Consider the following 18312-nt stretch of genomic DNA (forward strand, 5'->3'; position numbering starts at 1 on the left):
TCGGTGTGACTCGTGTTGAACACTGTCATAAGCCCTATTCTCTAGGACCAAGACCTATTCTCAAGGTCTTTTTTTGGCTTGTTAGTTTATCTTTAGGTTTAACAGAAGGCTATATAATGCCATTCTTTCTGCTGTTGAAATCATCAAGTTTTGAGTGTCATATTGTATGTCTTGAATAACTTTGGTGTTGTGAGTACATTTGTTCCGCTTTCGGCGCACAACAAGTGGTATCAGAGCATTGTTGTGGTATTTGGGGGTATTGTGAAAGTTTGGGCCTCATCGACCATTAGACGTGCTCACAATCGTGTTTATTCTCTTGAAAATCAGTTTTCAAGAATTGTGTTTTTGAGTTACATCCAGATTAATTATTGCAAATGGCCGAACCATCACGACGTGGATCGAGAGTGTGGAGTTCCAATCTCGAAGTAGAAAAATTTGATGGAACCAATAATTTTGGTGTTTGGCGAGGCGAAGTTAGCGATTTGCTGGTCATGCAAGACCTCGATGTTTCTCTCCAAGAGGAGATGCCTGAAGACATGACAGAAGCAGAATGGACAAAATTAAATCGGCAAGCCTGTGGAATTATTCGATCCTGTCTTGGCAAGGATCAGAAATATCCATTTATGAAGGTTACCATGGCGAAAGAATTATGGGACAAGCTTGAAGCGAAATATATGAAGAAGAGTATGGAAAATAAACTCTATTTGAAGAAGAAACTCTTCCGTTTTGACTACAAGGAAGGTATCTCAATGGCTGAGCATTTGGATGATTTTAACAAAATCATCACTGATTTGCTCAATCTTGATGTTAAGATTGATGACGAGGACAAGGCGTTGTTGTTATTAAACTCTTTGCCGGAATCCTACGAGTTTTTAGTAACAACCCTACTACATGGAATCACTAATATTGATTTTGAAGATGTTTCAAATGCCTTAATAAACAATGAGATGCGAAAGAAGGAAAAGGAGACGTATCAAAACTCCAGCTCAAATGTTCTCACTGCTCATGGAAGAACTTCTACTTGGAAAAGGAACGAATGTGGAGAGTCTCGATTAAAGTCGAGAGGTAGATCTGATAATTGGAGAAAACTTGATAAAAATGAGTGTGCATATTGTCGACAGAAAGGCCATTGGAAAAAAGATTGTTCGATCTTAAAAGAGAAGGGGTCGAAGTCCAATGTGGTTAAAGATGACGACACTGATGATGCCTTGACAATCTCCCTATCAGCCAGCCAAACCATGGAATGGATTCTTGATTCTGGGTGCTCCTATCATATGTGTCCCAACAAAGAGATGTTTTTGGACTTCAAAAAGTTCAATGGTGGAGTTGTCTATATGGGTAATGATAGTACTTGCAAGATAATGGGAATCGGCTCAGTACAAATCAAGATGTTTGATGGGGTTATACGAAAACTCAAAGATGTGAGGTATGTTCCTGACTTGAAGAAAAACTTGATTTCACTTGGCGTTTTGGATGCGAGTGGTTATCGCATCATTTTGGAAGGAGGGAATTTGAAAGTAGCTCGTGGAGCTTTGGTGGCAATTACAGGAACTAGAAGAGGTAGCATATACTACCTCAACGGAACCACAATAATTGGGCATGCTGCTATGGCAAGTTCGAAAGAACAAGACATATCGAAATTATGGCACATGCGACTCGGGCATGCTGGTGAGAAGGCGCTTCAGACATTGGTGAACCAAGGAGTCCTTAAGGGTGCCACAACTGGAAAAATTGATTTCTGTGAACATTGTATATTTGGTAAACAAAAAAATGTGAAGTTTGGTACAGCTATACACCAAACAAAGGGTATTTTGGATTATGTTCACACCGATGTATGGGGTCCCACAAAGAATGTCTCATTGGGAGGAAAGAGGTGGTTTGTCACCTTTATTGATGACTACTCGAAGAGAGTTTGGATGTATCCCATGAGGCACAAAAACGAGGTTCTCCAAATCTTCCTAGAGTGGAAGAAAATGGTAGAGAATCAGACGGATAGGAAAATCAAAAAGCTGAGATCAGACAACGGGGGAGAATATACTTATGATCCATTCCTTAAAGTATGCCGAGATGAAGGGATCGTTCGACACTTCACTGTTCCTGGTAAGCCACAACAAAATGGAGTTGCTGAGAGAATGAACCAGACATTAATAGAGAAGGTTCGATGCATATTGTCTCAAGCAGGATTGAGTAAGGCATTTTGGGCTGAGGCTCTCAGTTATGCAGTTCACTTGGTGAATCGTTTACCTGTTTCTGGAAACGGTGGGAGAACTCCGCTTGAGGTATGGTCAGGTAGTCCTGTTAGTGATTATGATAAATTGCATGTGTTTGGGTGTCCTGCTTATTATCATGTGACAAACTCAAAACTGGATCCTAGAGCAAAAAAAGCCAAGTTTATGGGCTTTAGCAAAGGTGTGAAGGGCTATAGGTTATGGTGTCCAGAAACAAGTAAAATTGTTAATAGTCGAGATGTGACATTCGATGAGTCTGGAATGTTTTTGCAGAAAATTGAAAATAATGACGAGGCATTGAAGCAGGTGGAGAAGGTGGTGTTCTCTCCTGATGTGGTTGCTCCTACCGAAGAACCTATTGATCAGGTAAATAATAACTTTGATGTCTTAGAACAAAAAGAGCAAAGTCTTGAGGAGCAAAGCCTTGTGAATGAAAGAGTGGAGGAACCTGAGTCAATCGCCAAGAATAGACCACGAAGGGTAATTCGAAAACCTGCAAGGTTTGATGATACGATAGCATATGCTTTCTCTTTGATTGATGGAGTTCCTAACAGCTACAAAGATGCTATTCAGAGCCCGGATAGCTTACACTGGCAAGAGGCTGTGAATCAGGAGATAGCATCATTGGAGATAAATCAAACTTGGGATTTGGTACCACTTCCAAAAGGTAAGAAGGAAATTGGTTGTAAATGGGTTTTTGCAAAAAAGGAAGACTCTTCTGGTATACGTTATAAGGCTCGACTTGTGGCTAAAGGTTACGCACAAAAGGAAGGTATTGATTACAATGAAATTTTCTCACCTGTGGTAAAACATTCTTCCATTCGAATTTTGTTGGCTTTGGTTGCTCAATTTAATCTTGAGCTTGCACAACTTGATGTAAAAACTGCTTTTTTGCATGGAGATTTGGAAGAAGAAATATATATGGCGCAACCAGTTGGTTTCCAAGTAGTTGGACAACAACATTTAGTATGCAGATTGAAGAAATCTTTGTATGGGCTGAAGCAATCCCCTCGCCAATGGTATAAAAGGTTTGATCATTTCATGGTAGAGCATATGTATACTCATAGTCAATTTGACCATTGTGTGTATTATCGGTGTCTCGATGATGGATCGTTTATCTATTTGCTCTTATATGTTGATGATATGTTAATTGCTTCAAAGAGACAGATGGAGATTGATAAGCTCAAAGATGAGCTTTCTAAAACATTTGAAATGAAAGACTTAGGCAATGCAAAGAAAATACTTGGAATGGAGATAGAGCGAGATCGGAAAAAAGGTACAGTCTGGTTGACTCAGTCTCAATATCTACGCAAGGTATTGTCAAGATTTAGTTTGAATAATTCAACCAAACCCGTTAGTACTCCACTTGCTCCTCATTTCAAGCTTAGTGCTTCCATGTGTCCAAGTTCTGATGATGACAAAAGGTATATGGAGAACATTCCTTATACAAATGCTGTTGGTGCGTTGATGTATGCTATGGTGTGTACTCGACCTGATCTTTCACACGCAGTAAGCATGGTGAGTCGTTATATGCATAATCCTGGTAAAGAGCATTGGCAGGCTGTAAAATGGATTCTTAGGTACATTCTTGGCACTATTGATGTTGGTATTAAGTTTCAAAAACAAGAAATGTTTAAGCTTGACAATCGTGTAGCTGGTTATGTGGATTCTGATTATGCTGGTGATTTGGATAAGCGACGATCTACTACGGGTTATTTATTTACTATGGCTGGTGGACCTGTTTGTTGGCGTTCAACATTGCAGTCTACTGTTGCATTGTCTACCACTGAAGCAGAGTATATGGCAGTAACAGAAGCTTTTAAAGAAGCTATTTGGATGCATGGTTTGATCAATGACTTGGGTATTTTGCAGGAACATATAGATGTATTTTGTGATAGCCAGAGCGCTATTTGCTTGTCAAAAAATCAAGTCCATCATGCTCGTACAAAACACATTGATGTCCGTTTTCACTTTATTCGAGAAATTATTAGCAAAGGGGATATTCGGTTATTAAAAATTGGAACAGCTGATAACCCTGCTGATATGTTGACAAAGGTTATCACTCGTGAAAAGTTCTGGCATTGTTTAGATTTCATCAACGTCGGAAGGGAGTAGTGTGTTGACATGGTAGCAACCAAATTAGCTATCAACTTGGAGATCTTATGACAAGGTGGAGATTGTTGAACACTGTCATAAGCCCTATTCTCTAGGACCAAGACCTATTCTCAAGGTCTTTTTTTGGCTTGTTAGTTTATCTTTAGGTTTAACAGAAGGCTATATAATGCCATTCTTTCTGCTGTTGAAATCATCAAGTTTTGAGTGTCATATTGTATGTCTTGAATAACTTTGGTGTTGTGAGTACATTTGTTCCGCTTTCGGCGCACAACAACTCGAGCATTGGAAAATAACTCGGCAAATGATGTCTGAAGACATAATACTGCTATGGAGCTCAAGTTTATGTTTCTAAACAACAGAACGAAGAACAAAAAGAACACAATTTGTTCTTCCTACAGCATTCTGATTGCACATTATTCAGGAAGAATAAATACACTTTCCACAAACAAACTCCCAAAAGGTTCTTCCAGATTATATACTGATCCATCCCCCATTAGCCCTAAATCATATACAAACACTAACTACAATATAATGTGCTTCCAAGTTAACCATTGGATGAGATACTATCACATTACAGACTAATTTCTGCTATACCATTCCCATACGACAAAGCCAGCTCGAGCTCGGTCTTGTTCGCAGATACTAAGAGCTCTTACCAGCAGAATCTTGGTTCTGACCGTTCAAGCACAACGCCAAATCTAAATTGTTCTTGCCTACATCATGCAGGCTGTTTAGAATCTTGCCCTTTTCCTGCGAAGAGAATGTGTCCGGTTCATCAAGTTCTTGAGAAGGATCTACAACTTTTCTATGATTATGCTAATCTGGAAAACTATGTCATAGTTCATGAGTATGTGAATTGATAAGTTATCCCTAGAGTCTGCCATGGTGGTATGTAAAGAATAGCTTCGATTCTACCAGGTGTTCATTGCTCAAGGTTCCCTGAGATCAGAATGAAAAAGAGAAATCTGGTTCTGTAACAAAAAATTCTTCTCTCCTACAATATTTCCATGTAGTTGGTGCCAATCAACCAACCCATGTTTCACCGACCCTTGAATACGAGTTTTTTCTCTCTTTCGGTATATTTGTGAGTATCTGAGCTAGCTTGAGCGCACCACAACTATTCTCATCGGACAACTATTTGACAACTATTTGACCGTCCATGCGCTCTAACTATTCTCATCAAACAACTATTTGACCGTCCATGCGCCCTAAATATTCTCATCAGACAACTATTTGACCGTCCATGCGCTCTAACTATTCTCATCAAACAACTATTTGACCGTCCATGCGCTCTAAATATTCTCATCAAACAACTATTTGACCGTCCATGCGCCCTAAATATTCTCATCAGACAACTATTTGACCGTCCATGCGCTCTAACTATTCTCATCAAACAACTATTTGACCGTCCATGCGCTCTAAATATTCTCATCAGACAACTATTTGACCGTCCATGCGCTCTAAGTATTCTCATCAGACAACTATTTGACCGTCCATGCGCTCAAAATATTCTCATCAGACAACTATTTGACCGTCCATGCGCTCTAAGTATTCTCATCAGACAACTATTTGACCGTCCATGCGCTCAACTATTCTCATCAGACAACTATTTGATCGTCCATGCGCTAAGCTATTCTCATCATACTATTTGACCATCCTGCATTTGCCTTGAATATGAGATTTCACCGTTACAAACTCGAGAAGCCAAAAAAGAAACACCTAGTTACATGTTCTTAATTGTTTGTTGATAAACAACATGAGCATGTAACCATTTCAATTAACATAAAAGATTCCTCAACGCCATGTTATACTTGTGCCTGGTCAATTACTATGTGAACTATATCTTCCAATCATGTGTAAGGAATAGTAAATTGTTGAAAAGATCTAGACATCTAATAAGTCAATCCAGCCAAACACTGAACAACAATCAATATCAGAAATCACCAAGAAGGCAGCCATTGACAGAGAGCAAGAACAAGAACAAGAAAACAATAAACAAACCAAGGTGAAATCAGTCAGTTACCTGAGATTCTTCCTTGAAAATCTCATTGACATTTAGCTCTCCCTGAGCCTCATTGCTCACAGTAGCCGTCTTTGCTGCAGACTGATCCATTTCTTTTGTTCTAATTTCATCTTTAACACTTCTCAATTCTGCATTTCTCTGTTCCTCCAGCACAGCAATCTGCACATCACAGCCAAAACACAGCTAAATTATTTGCTCGTACTTAAATTCTAATCTAGAAGAACAGGCAACAATGTAAAGAACTTCAAAAAACGAAGAGAATGCTTTACTCAGTAACTAGAAATCAAAATTACTCTTACAAACTAGTTCCGAGAATTGCATCGTTCTTAAAAAATCAACAACATACGAGATTGATTAAGAACTTCAAAAAACCCTCACTTAATTTCCCTCAGAAATCAGCGACACTCCCTAGGTCAAAACCAATTCACATTCAACAACCGCAAACGCAATCGCAAACTCACTTAAGAATTCGGATAGTTGTTCAGACTTACAGGAGTGTAACGGAACTTCCGTCTGGGCGGCTCATCGGGCGGCGCGGCGGCTCCGTCATCTTCCGAGGAAGTTGGCGGAGGAATCGGAGTCCAGCGGCAGAGAAGAAGCTTCTGAGCATTGGATTGGGAGTGAGAAGAGGACTGATTAGCAACACCGGAGGAGGAGGAAGAAGCCAAGACCCACTTCTTCTTCCACTTCCGGACGGGGCCGTTGAAGACAGTAGCGGCCGGACCGTAGCGGGAGGAGACTCGGCCCAATCTGGATCCAATTCCCTCCATTGAAATTGAAGCCCCAAAGATTTGTTTCGGCTGTGATCTTCAGCGCTGACACCGTAGTCGCCGCGTCGGTGAATCTTTGTACTCCCAATTAAACTACACAACCACCGCCGAATTGTTAGCTTACTTTTTAATATATATATATATATATTTTATTTATTTCACGTGTTACATTAATAACTAAAATTTTAAAAATAAATTCGGAAGTTAATTATTCATTTTTTTTATATATATTAAAATATTTGTCTACAATCTTCTATTATATTTTTATTATAGAATAATATTGAATTTATTAATTTGTTTTATCTTTTTAATAGAAATCGAGTATATATTTAAATTTAAAAAAAAAATGATCGCATTTTAACTTTATTGTATTAGTATAAAAAATTCAACAGTTTTCGTTGATCAAGTCACGAGTAGGTCTTTGATTCATTCTTCGAGATCGTGCATTTTAACCATTTTTACGATCAATTGAGTTAATGTTTTCACCATTCCTCTCACATTCTCACTGTAAATATTTTCTCTCTATCGATTTAGAGTATAAAGTTCTTCCTAAGGTGATTTCGGCCATTGAAGCTTTGTGGATCGTCATTCTTTTCTGTTAGGTTTCAGTCAATGCAGTGTGATACACGATGTTATTTAATCTGTTCTTTTGCGGTGAAGCAGCTTCATTCCTCTCCGATCCCATTGTCTTGCTAGTGGTTGATAAACTACGATTGTAATTTTGTTTAGGAAGTCCTCGTAGAAGAAAATATATTTGATTCTTAGAACACTCTCTCGGATTGGTTGTGATTTGTTGGTAAACGGGGCTTGGTTCTCTATGATTTTTCCTTTAAAATTCACCATGTTGCCATGCCTTTAGGGTTTCAAGGAAGTCGTTGTCGTCGAGTGCCAGTGGAAGAAGATGGTCGTTGTAGCTCAACCACTGAAAGCTCCACCTCGAAGAAGGAGAAACATAAGCCTCGAGTGACACATGAAGAATAAGCAGGCAAAGGTCAATGTTGTTGTCCATCATCCAATACTCGACTCAAATCCTAAAGATCACACACTAAACAGGAGTGCGTTTGGCTCATTTTGAAGGTTGAACTACGGTCTGTCAATTATTTTAGTGAATTCCGCTATTTGAAAGAAGAATACGATTACATCTGTACACGACTAGCCATTAAGTCGACACTGATCTCAATCTAATACATAATATGAACGTTATAATACTCTCGAAACAACCCTAATCTTCCTCTACTTGAAACAGGTCTTACTTGTCAGCCCCCGACACTGATCTCAATCGAACGTACATCCATAAATACACAACTACTTTGGTTTTATAAAGTCTTTCGATTGCATACAAAGAGAGACGTTTGAGATTTATGAACATACAAATAAGCCTTAAACTAAGAGAAGGGTTACACTGCACACTTAGCTTCTTTTTACAATGTTTCTTTTCGGGATTCCAAGAAGCCAAGATGAACAATACACAGTCAGTAAAATGACTCAAAACAACACACTAACAAAGTTATAATGAGAGAAAATGGCGAAGAAACCATAATTTTTGTGTTTTTTTTATGCAAGGGAAAGCGATGCCACAATATGAAAGAATTGAAGCTTCTCGAGAAGATCTTTAGCATGGTTTGTAGCTCTACGTTCGACTCGAGAGAAGAGTTCATCCCCGAGCCGATCACCAATATGGGCGTCAACAAGAACACCAGAGACACTTCGACAACTGTTGGCTAAAGCTCGACCAACCTCTGCAGCATCGTCGGGCTGGTTCACTACTAATGGACTACCTCCTTTGAAAACTTCAAGCTTGTTTATGGAAAACGAACCATCTGCTTCTACTACTTCCTTAAAGTCTTGCAAGCTCGGTGCGTACACAGGAATGTTGAAACTATCACGTTTTTCATTGCTTATTAGTCCCTGAATACCAAAATTAATTAAATTATATTTAAATTAAAAAGAGGAAAATGTGGATAATGCATGCAATTCCATGAAACAATAATAACACAATATTGTCGGGGAACACAATCATTCTCCTTCCGACAAGTGGACGGATGGATGGAGTTGTCGGAGGGGACATCAGACGAGTAGAAATGATGGGGTTTAATCATGACCGATAGATGTTCATCATAAAAGTATTAAAAAAAAAAGGGGTTCAGTGAGACCGGCAGCACTGAATCATTATCTTTTGAAATAAAGTGATTTTTGCTTTTTGGTCTGGTAAAGGAGAGATATAAAACAGGTGGTGGGGGAATTATTCAGCTGCATTTTTACGTAAGATAGTTCCGTATGAAACAAAAATATCAACGGCTGTGATTATTTTGTCGGGATTTCTTTTTGGCCCCTACCACAAATTTTAATTTAGTCCTTATAATTTAGATATATATTAAATTCCATCCATATAATTTCAATAATTGCAATTTGGTACCTCTTGGACGAGATCATCCCAAGCATCTTGAAAGTGGGTCCCAAAGAGGAGGCCGGCCCCACCTTGGTCGGTGGGGTCCAGTGAGGTACGACCCAAGCAGACAAGGAACATGGACCCACTCCTCTTCAGCTCCTGGGCTCTGGCTTGGAGGAATCCGGCAAGGTCCGTCTGAAACTGCTTCCGGTATGCGGCCGCCGCCGCCTCATTTGCGCCGTGGATGAACACCCTCCCTCTGTTGTACGCCGTCGATCTCGCATCTACCACGCTCTCCGGTACCTGTGGTGTCGGTGGGACCCACATGTTCCAATCAAATTAAAATATATTCGATTTTAATTTCTAAATATTTATTATAGAGTTTTAAATGTTTTTTTTTTCCTTTTGGGTTAAAAGCTGATTTTATTTTTTTTATTAAATAATTAAAAATTTGAAAAATTTTGAATAAAAATTAAATTTCACCAAAAATAAAAAAATAAAAAATTTCATTTTTTAATGCCATGCAAATACCAAAAATAAATAATAATAATAATAATATTTAAACGAAAATTATGGAACTTAAAAAGCACGCAAATATTATGACAAACCTGAGAGAGCCAATGCAACGAAAAGGCGGAGTGAAACACGTCGATGGACCTTGCCGGAAACAGACGGCGGTAGAAGGAGCCAGGAACGCCGGCGGCAAAGTAGGAACGGTGGTTGTCAGCTGCCAGACACTCCTCCATGCTGCTGCCGTAGGAGGCTAACGGCGGGAGTAGCTGGAAGAGGGTATTGAAGTCATTTCCAGGGAGATCGGAGAAAAACGCTGTGAATTCCGGCGGGTCGACGGCCAAAGCCTCGAACCGCTTTATAATATGCTTGATGATTACGTCCACAATGTAAATGGTGTTACTACCACAGCTGCAGCCGAGATCGACCACCACGAACGGAACATCCATCGAGCTCAAATGAACTCCGTCCAATGTTTCCTTAAGAAGATGAAGCATCGATCTAGCATGTTGAGCCTGTTACAAACCCAACGACCATATGTTTTCAGTAACTCAACTCGAGCTAAAAATCCAGAACAGCCAAATTAAGTTACCCACTTGAGACCATATGTTTTTAGTAACTCAACTCGAGCTAAAAACCCAGAATAGTCAAATTAAGTCGGGTTATTAATTTTATATTACAAACCCAGTTGAGAATCGCTAATATAGAGTTATAATAATTGAGAACGAACGTTTATATGTTTTGATGAAAACAAACTTAACTAGTAACTAAACTCGAGCTAAAAAAAAGGTCTGTACCTGAGCTTGAGAATTGTCGGCATAGCTTCCTTCGCCTTTGCCGCCTTTCATGCTCAACATTCGCTCGAGTTTCATGTTCGAAACGACCACGTTATCGCCCTTGGGAGCCATGGGAAGGGCTTAAGCTTGATCTCTAAGCTTGGAGGGAAGGGGGGCTTGAGTTATGAGTAAGTGGTTGGCTTAAGAGAGTTGGATATTTATAAAGAACAAAAGGGCTAAAAAAAATAAATAAATTATAGTAATAAAAAAAAATTAAAAAAAAAAAAAGGTGAATTTAATGGGCAGAAAATACAAATATATAAAAATATTGGGGCTCACATGCATAAAAGAAAAAAGTCCTAGATTTCCGCCGGATTTTGTTATTAACCGTAAACTCAATAGGATTAGGGAGTAATTTAATATTTTATTATTTTAAAGTATAGAATCAAAATATCACAAAGATTAGGGACTAGAAACATAATTATTATGCAAATAAAATTTAATTATATTAAAAAGTTACTAATAATAGAAATGGGTATGATGACGTGTAATATAAAATTAATAAATTAATTACTAATTACACACTGATTAATATGTACATACTCAAGAACAGTCATTAATTACAAATCATCTTCACTAATTTTGATTAGTTTACATAAATCATTGTGTTAATTGGGGGTTAAACAAATTAAAGTGGTTTATCCCGACATTTAACAGAAATTCTATAATAATAGGTGTACAAATGATTAATATATATATATATATATATATTTATTTATTTAGTAATATTACCCTATTAATTTAATTGTGTTTTATTTAAATAGAGAGAAAATTGAAAAACTTTGTTTTTATTTTGACAAATTAATATGAAATATTAGGGTTTTATTATTATTTTTTTATTTTATGAAAATCTAAAAGGAATTGATGTCATGTAGGAACAGATCTATTAGGATGCCTCAGCTGCATACATCACTGCATTTACACCGACACCTATTGTGATAATAAATGGTTCATCTCGTCGTGACCTTCCCTTGAATTCTTAAAACTTCTGTCACTCCATCCCTGTAGGGGCATAGAATCTCAAGTTGTCTCGACTGTACTACTGGAGGCTCTGGAGAAGTCGAAATAGGAGAGCACTTATCTTGGGGTGGGCTTACTACTTAGATGCTTTTAGCAATCATCTACTCTGCACTTGGCTACCCAGCGTTTACCGTGGGCACGATAACTGGTACACCAAATGGATGAAACCCTAAATTCAATTTTTTGTTCCTTTGTAATCAAACGGGAATGTCAGGATTATAGATTCTACCCATCGCTGTCTCGGCTATGCTACCGGAGGCTTTGGGGAAGTCGGAATAGGAGAGCACTCATCTTGGGGTGGGCTTACTACTTAGATGCTTTCAGCAGTTATCCGCTTCGCACTTGGCTACCCGGCGTTTACCGTGGGCACGATAACTGGTACACCAAATGGATGAAACCCTAAATTCAATTTTTTGTTCCTTTGTAATCAAACGGGAATGTCACAATTATAGATTCTGAATCTAGTTTCCAAATCCTAATCTAAATCGAGATTTGAAATTCTAATATTTCACACCTACTTTTGTTACTAAGTGTAATAACTCAAGCCCACTGCTAGCAAATATTGTCCACTTTGGTCCGTTATTGTAATGGCCTAAATCTACCGCTAGCCGATATTGTTCTCTTTGGACTTTCCCGGGCTTCCTCTCAAGGCTTTAAAACGCGTATAGGAAAAGTTTTTTCACACTCTTATAAAGGGTGTTTTATTCTCCTCCCAACCAACGTGAGACATCACAGTTATGTATTATCGTCAGCCTCACGATTTTAAAACGCATCTATTTGGGAGAGGTTTCCACACCCTTATAAAGAACGTTCTGTTCTCCTTTCCAAATAACGTAGGATCTCACCTAAGATTGAATACTCTAACGATACTCGAAAAATAAATCGAAAGAAAAAAAAATAATAATAAAGAAAAAGGTAAAAATAAAACAAGGCAATATAATTACAATCTAAATAGGGAAACAAAGTTTGTCTTGTTGTTAAATACATAGAATCATAAAGCTTGGCATGCAATATGGTTGACAACATTATGATAGGCAATGAATCAAATTTTTAATTAATTAATTAATTAATTTTCCCCTTTTACACCACAATTAAATTATTAATCAATAATTATAGACTTATTATAATGTATCAATTACGTAATTAACATCATAATTAACGAACAAATTAGATAACAAACAATTATGTATGTTCCTTAAAAGGTAACTGTATGATGTTGTCTATTTAGCGTTGTCTATAAATGTATCACTAAAGATGTGGGACAAGAACCCACCCGAACAGAATGAAGAATGAGAAGGAAGTGGAGAGAAATTTTTATCTGTTAACTAACTTGGTCGGGCATGAAATTATATTCCCCATCTCCAACTTCGACCCCGACAAATCTCCGAATATATATATATATATATATATATATATATATTATATATATATAATAAACATATACATACATTCATGTATATATATTTATTTAGTAAATAAATAAATATTTCTATACTCTAATATTAAAATTTAAATTTTTAGAAATTAATATGATTCCGTTATATATATATAATAAACATATACATACATGTATATATATTTATTTAGTAAATAAATAAATATTTCTATACTCTAATATTAAAATTTAAATTTTTAGAAATTAATATGGTTCCGTTATATATATAATAAACATATACATACATATATATATATATTTATTTAGTAAATAAATAAATATTTCTATACTCTAATATTAAAATTTAAATTTTTAGAAATTAATATGATTCGGTTATATATATATATATATATATATATATATATATATATATATATATATATATGTATATATATATATATATAATAAACATATACATGCATGTATATATATTTATTTAGTAAATAAATAAAAATTTATATTACTCTAATATTAAAATTTAAATTTTTAGAAATGAATATGGTTCTCTTTTTATTAGGATGTTTTACATTTTTTTAATAAAAATTATATTGAAAATTTGAAATTATACATTAAAAAAATCTTTAAATGAATATATTTTCTTTAAAAAATTATATTAAAAATGTAAAAAATTTTCGGTAGGGATTCGATCATCGTCCCAATCCTTTAAAAAATAAATGAAAATTTTCGAGAGATGGGAATTGAAATAGGAGGTAGGAACGGGGATGCGAAAAGAGCTTTCCCGTCTCCGCCCGTCCTATGAACATCCATATTAACATTATATGTGTTACAAAATTAAATTTATATTCTAAACCAATCTGAACGTAACAAAATTTTATAATTATTAATTAGGGTTGTAGGCTTTGTTTGTTGACTAACTTTGGTACCGAAAATCAAACCCTACAAAAGGTAGGGCTAGCGCCACGTTTTTCGTAATTAAAAGTAACATGACTCAATTTTTTTCCCTTAAATCATACATCAAATCAACTCATTAAATTTTATTTAATAATCGTTCTTTAAAATAAGACGAAATTATCACAGTCGATTTTATAATCATTGAATTCTTACAAAATTTGTTCAAAATTTGTTTTGTATAGTTATATGATCTGAACCTAAAATCTAAATTACGTTGAGTTCACGGTACGAATGTTGATTTGATATCAAAATCCAAATTAATTAATATTTTTATATAATAAAATAAAGTATATATATATATATATATATATATATATATATATATATATATATATATATATATATATATATATATATATATTTTTTTTTTTTTTTTTTTTTTTTTTTTTTTTTTTTGAAACATCATCATTCCCTTTAGAAATAAAACATTTTGATTTGATATCAAATTTCAATTGTCCACTTAGACATATACTAAGTACTAAATTATTGAATATTGACATTATTTTTCAATCCACGTAATCTCTTGCAACGACGTGACGTGCCAAACTTATCGACCGATTGAAGTCATAATTTTGATTTTGATTAGAGACGTTCATTTAACGGCTTCATAAGGATCTGCCTCGAAGAAGGTGGGAAATACCCATTAAAACGAAGAATGTGGGAGGGAGGGAGCGATAAGAGATTTCTATTCGTTAGCTAAACAAAGTCGGGGAAGGAAATTACATTCCCTGTCCTTGGACCCACCCTAATCCTCACCGAAAATTATCATGTATATATATATATATATATATATATATATATATATATATATATATATATATATATATATATATATATATATATATATATATATAAAGAAAGAGGGAAAAAATTGTTTAGAGAAATTGGATCCCATAAAATTTATCTTTAAACTTTTTGCATAATTTAAAAAATACTTTTAATTTTTTTAACTTTTTAAAAAACTTTACAAATATTTTTAAATTTTTTAAAAAAACTTTTAATTTTTTTAAAAAATTAAAAAAAAAATCTTTATCACGAGTACAACGTTTCAAAAATACTCATGAATTTTTAAATTTAATTTTTTTTATAAAGTCCGAAGTGTTAATACTACTTTTATAAAAGTATTTTTTTAAACACAGTACTGAAAAATATTTTTAAATTATTAAAAAAAATTTCAAAAAGGTTAATGAAATTTTTGAAAATTTAAATATATTTTTGAAAGGGTATTAAAAATTTAAAGCTATTTTTAAAATAAAGTATTATGAGGTTTCATATAATTTAAATTTTTTTTTTATATTATTAAAAATTTTGAAAATTTAATTAAAATAAAAAAAATAAAATAAAATAGAAGTGAGGATGTTGGAGGTCGTGTAGTCAAATTCGGTTAAAATTGCACGCTATCCAACCAAAAAGAAAACAAAAAAATGGTCCTCTCTTTCTCTCTCTAGAAGTCATCGCCGCCGTGATGGTCGCCGGAGCACGACATACAAGGTGGTGGTTGCCCCTTTTGCCTTCTCTCTCCTAACTTTTAACTACCAAATTAACTAACCCTATTACCATCTATGATCATTATAAGAATGATTGAACCAATATGTTTTTAATTTAATTTTTAAATTCTCGTTCTTTGTTAAGATTAAGATTATCTTAATAGTCGCTTAAAACATGTTTTGTCTTATAAGTCACATTATTCTATTTTTCTCATTCGAGCTCACCTCTAGCTGATGTTGTCCGATTTGGTTCGTTACGTAGCATCGTCAACTTCACGATTTTAAAACATGTTTGTGAGGGAGAGGTTTCCACACCTTTATAAGGAATATTTCGTTTTCCTCTCTAATCAGGTGGCCCAACATTCTCGCTGGCATACTGTTCAGTGTCTGGCTCAGATTCCATTTGTAACATTTCAAGCCCATCGTCTAGTGTCTGACCCTGATACCATTTATAACAGCTCAAGCCAACTACTAACAAATATTGTTCGTTTTAGCTCCTTACATATCGACGTAAGCCTCACGATTTTAAAACACAGTCAGTTAGGGAGAGGTTTCCACACTGTTATAAGGAATGTTTTGTTTCCGTCTTCAACCAATGTGGAATCTCACAGTATAATTATATCGTAAACAAAAATATATATTTTAAAATTAACAATAAATTTCAGTTGGTTCGGTTCAATACAATCTATTATTACTAAAACTCATGAATCAACTCAAGACATAGAATTTTAATTTATTTGACGTCAACCCAACTCAAAACTCAACGCAAACAGTACTGTTGATCGAGTTTTTCTGTTCATCGAATTTTCGAATACCCCGACCGAAACTTTTTAGTGTCGGATTTGTAAAAAAGCTCATCACCCATGCAAAACTACGTACCCTTATCTACCAGGTGGCAGACAAAAAGGGAGGCAAAAATGGTGGAATGGTCAAAAAAGAAAGAAAAAGATGCAAATGTTGTTCAAATCTCTGCAACCCTTGCAGATTTTCAGAGCCGAACAGAAGGGGTTCATACGGCCAAATGAGTGGTTGTTTTCAGGTGGGTTTGCCGGCCGGCCTGCCGGAGACTGAACGGTGTCGCCTTTTAGGGCCTTTTTTAAAAGCAATGAAGGGACAAAACTGTTACCTTTCTCTTACACACTTCAAACTAAACCCTAAAATGTTTCACATTCATCGTTATATTTTAGTTTCACGTCCGATTGTTCTATTTTATTCCTACGTCCCATCAAAGAAAATGACGTCTTTTCTTCTAGAGAATAAGAGAGCTTGAACCGAGGAGACCTGAAAAGGTAACCCGATTGAGAGTTAGAAGGTCTAGAGCCTTGTTGAAAATGGGGTTTGTCCGATTGTTCTATTTTATTCCTATGTCCCATCAAAGAAAATGACGTCTTTTCTTCTAGAGAATAAGAGAGCTTGAACCGAGGAGACCTGAAAAGGTAACCCGATTGAGAGTTAGAAGGTCTAGAGCCTTGTTGAAAATGGGGTTTGTCCGATTGTTCTATTTTATTCCTATGTCCCATCAAAGAAAATGACGTCTTTTCTTCTAGAGAATAAGAGAGCTTGAACCGAGGAGACCTGAAAAGGTAACCCGATTGAGAGTTAGAAGGTCTAGAGCCTTGTTGAAAATGGGGTTTGTCCGATTGTTCTATTTTATTCCTATGTCCCATCAAAGAAAATGACGTCTTTTCTTCTAGAGAATAAGAGAGCTTGAACCGAGGAGACCTGAAAAGGTAACCCGATTGAGAGTTAGAAGGTCTAGAGCCTTGTTGAAAATGGGGTTTGTCCGATTGTTCTATTTTATTCCTATGTCCCATCAAAGAAAATGACGTCTTTTCTTCTAGAGAATAAGAGAGCTTGAACCGAGGAGACCTGAAAAGGTAACCCGATTGAGAGTTAGAAGGTCTAGAGCCTTGTTGAAAATGGGGTTTGTCCGATTGTTCTATTTTATTCCTACGTCCCATCAAAGAAAATGACGTCTTTCCTTCTAGAGAATAAGAGAGCTTGAACCGAGGAGACCTGAAAAGGTAACCCGATTGAGAGTTAGAAGGTCTAGAGCCTTGTTGAAAATGGGGTTTGTCCGATTGTTCTATTTTATTCCTATGCCATCAAAGAAAATGACGTCTTTTCTTGTAGAGAATAAGAGAGCTTGAACCGAGGAGACCTGAAAAGGTAACCCGATTGAGAGTTAGAAGGTCTAGAGCCTTGTTGAAAGTGGGGTTTGCTCGTATTGTGGACATGTGAATCGAATGAGAATTTTTGTTTATTTAGGATCTCGACCAAATGGAATGAGAATTTTTGCTCTTGTAGAGGTGGGAATTTGAAGCCATCAAAATTTCAAGCTATTTGAAGAGGAGAAGAGCCATAATCAAGTTCTAGTTGAAAAGACGTCGGAATTCATTAATGAAATGAATGGTTAACTACCCTAGTTTTCTATCAACCTACAGTCGCTACCACATGCATGACGTAATACCTTGTACGGAAATATCCTTTTAAAACGTGTTCATAAAACAATGTCATGAACTTACCTCTTTAAAAAGAGGTCTTCAAAACCGTACTAAAGGAATAAGAAATTAAAACTACACATAAG

The 18312-nt window shown here is 35.7% G+C and overlaps 2 protein-coding genes across 2 annotated transcripts; both read right to left on the minus strand.

Annotated features, from left to right (window-relative positions):
• Positions 1-4709: 4709 nt before the first annotated feature.
• On the minus strand, positions 4710-7256 carry LOC111787619 (uncharacterized). The gene is made up of 3 exons (XM_023667636.2): positions 6858-7256; positions 6367-6525; positions 4710-5093 (listed from the first exon to the last, which is right to left on the minus strand). The coding sequence occupies exons 1-3, from the start codon at positions 7134-7136 to the stop codon at positions 4986-4988; spliced, it is 546 nt and encodes a 181-aa protein (XP_023523404.2). The 5' UTR covers positions 7137-7256; the 3' UTR covers positions 4710-4985.
• Positions 7257-8487: 1231 nt separating this feature from the next.
• LOC111788985 (indole-3-acetate O-methyltransferase 1) lies at positions 8488-11006 on the minus strand. Its single transcript, XM_023669594.2, has 4 exons — positions 10833-11006; positions 10134-10550; positions 9553-9828; positions 8488-9044 (listed from the first exon to the last, which is right to left on the minus strand). The coding sequence occupies exons 1-4, from the start codon at positions 10941-10943 to the stop codon at positions 8691-8693; spliced, it is 1158 nt and encodes a 385-aa protein (XP_023525362.1). The 5' UTR covers positions 10944-11006; the 3' UTR covers positions 8488-8690.
• Positions 11007-18312: the final 7306 nt, after the last annotated feature.

This window comes from Cucurbita pepo, chromosome 2 (assembly GCF_057944985.1).
Source record: "Cucurbita pepo subsp. pepo isolate OVF chromosome 2, ASM5794498v1, whole genome shotgun sequence".
Classification (NCBI taxonomy): Eukaryota; Viridiplantae; Streptophyta; class Magnoliopsida; order Cucurbitales; family Cucurbitaceae; genus Cucurbita; species Cucurbita pepo.

Excerpts from the sequence above, each read along its gene's own strand:
- LOC111787619 (XM_023667636.2), bottom strand. The coding sequence starts at position 7,136 with ATGGAGGGAATTGGATCCAGATTGGGCCGAGTCTCCTCCCGCTACGGT. Across the intron at positions 6,526-6,857 it reads GGAAGTTCCGTTACACTCCT|ATTGCTGTGCTGGAGGAACA; the intron begins GTAAGTCTGAAC and ends TGTGATGTGCAG. Across the intron at positions 5,094-6,366 it reads TTTTCAAGGAAGAATCTCAG|GAAAAGGGCAAGATTCTAAA; the intron begins GTAACTGACTGA and ends TTCTCTTCGCAG.
- LOC111788985 (XM_023669594.2), bottom strand. The coding sequence starts at position 10,943 with ATGGCTCCCAAGGGCGATAACGTGGTCGTTTCGAACATGAAACTCGAG. Across the intron at positions 9,829-10,133 it reads CGTTGCATTGGCTCTCTCAG|GTACCGGAGAGCGTGGTAGA; the intron begins GTTTGTCATAAT and ends CCGACACCACAG. Across the intron at positions 9,045-9,552 it reads GGGATGATCTCGTCCAAGAG|GGACTAATAAGCAATGAAAA; the intron begins GTACCAAATTGC and ends TTTGGTATTCAG.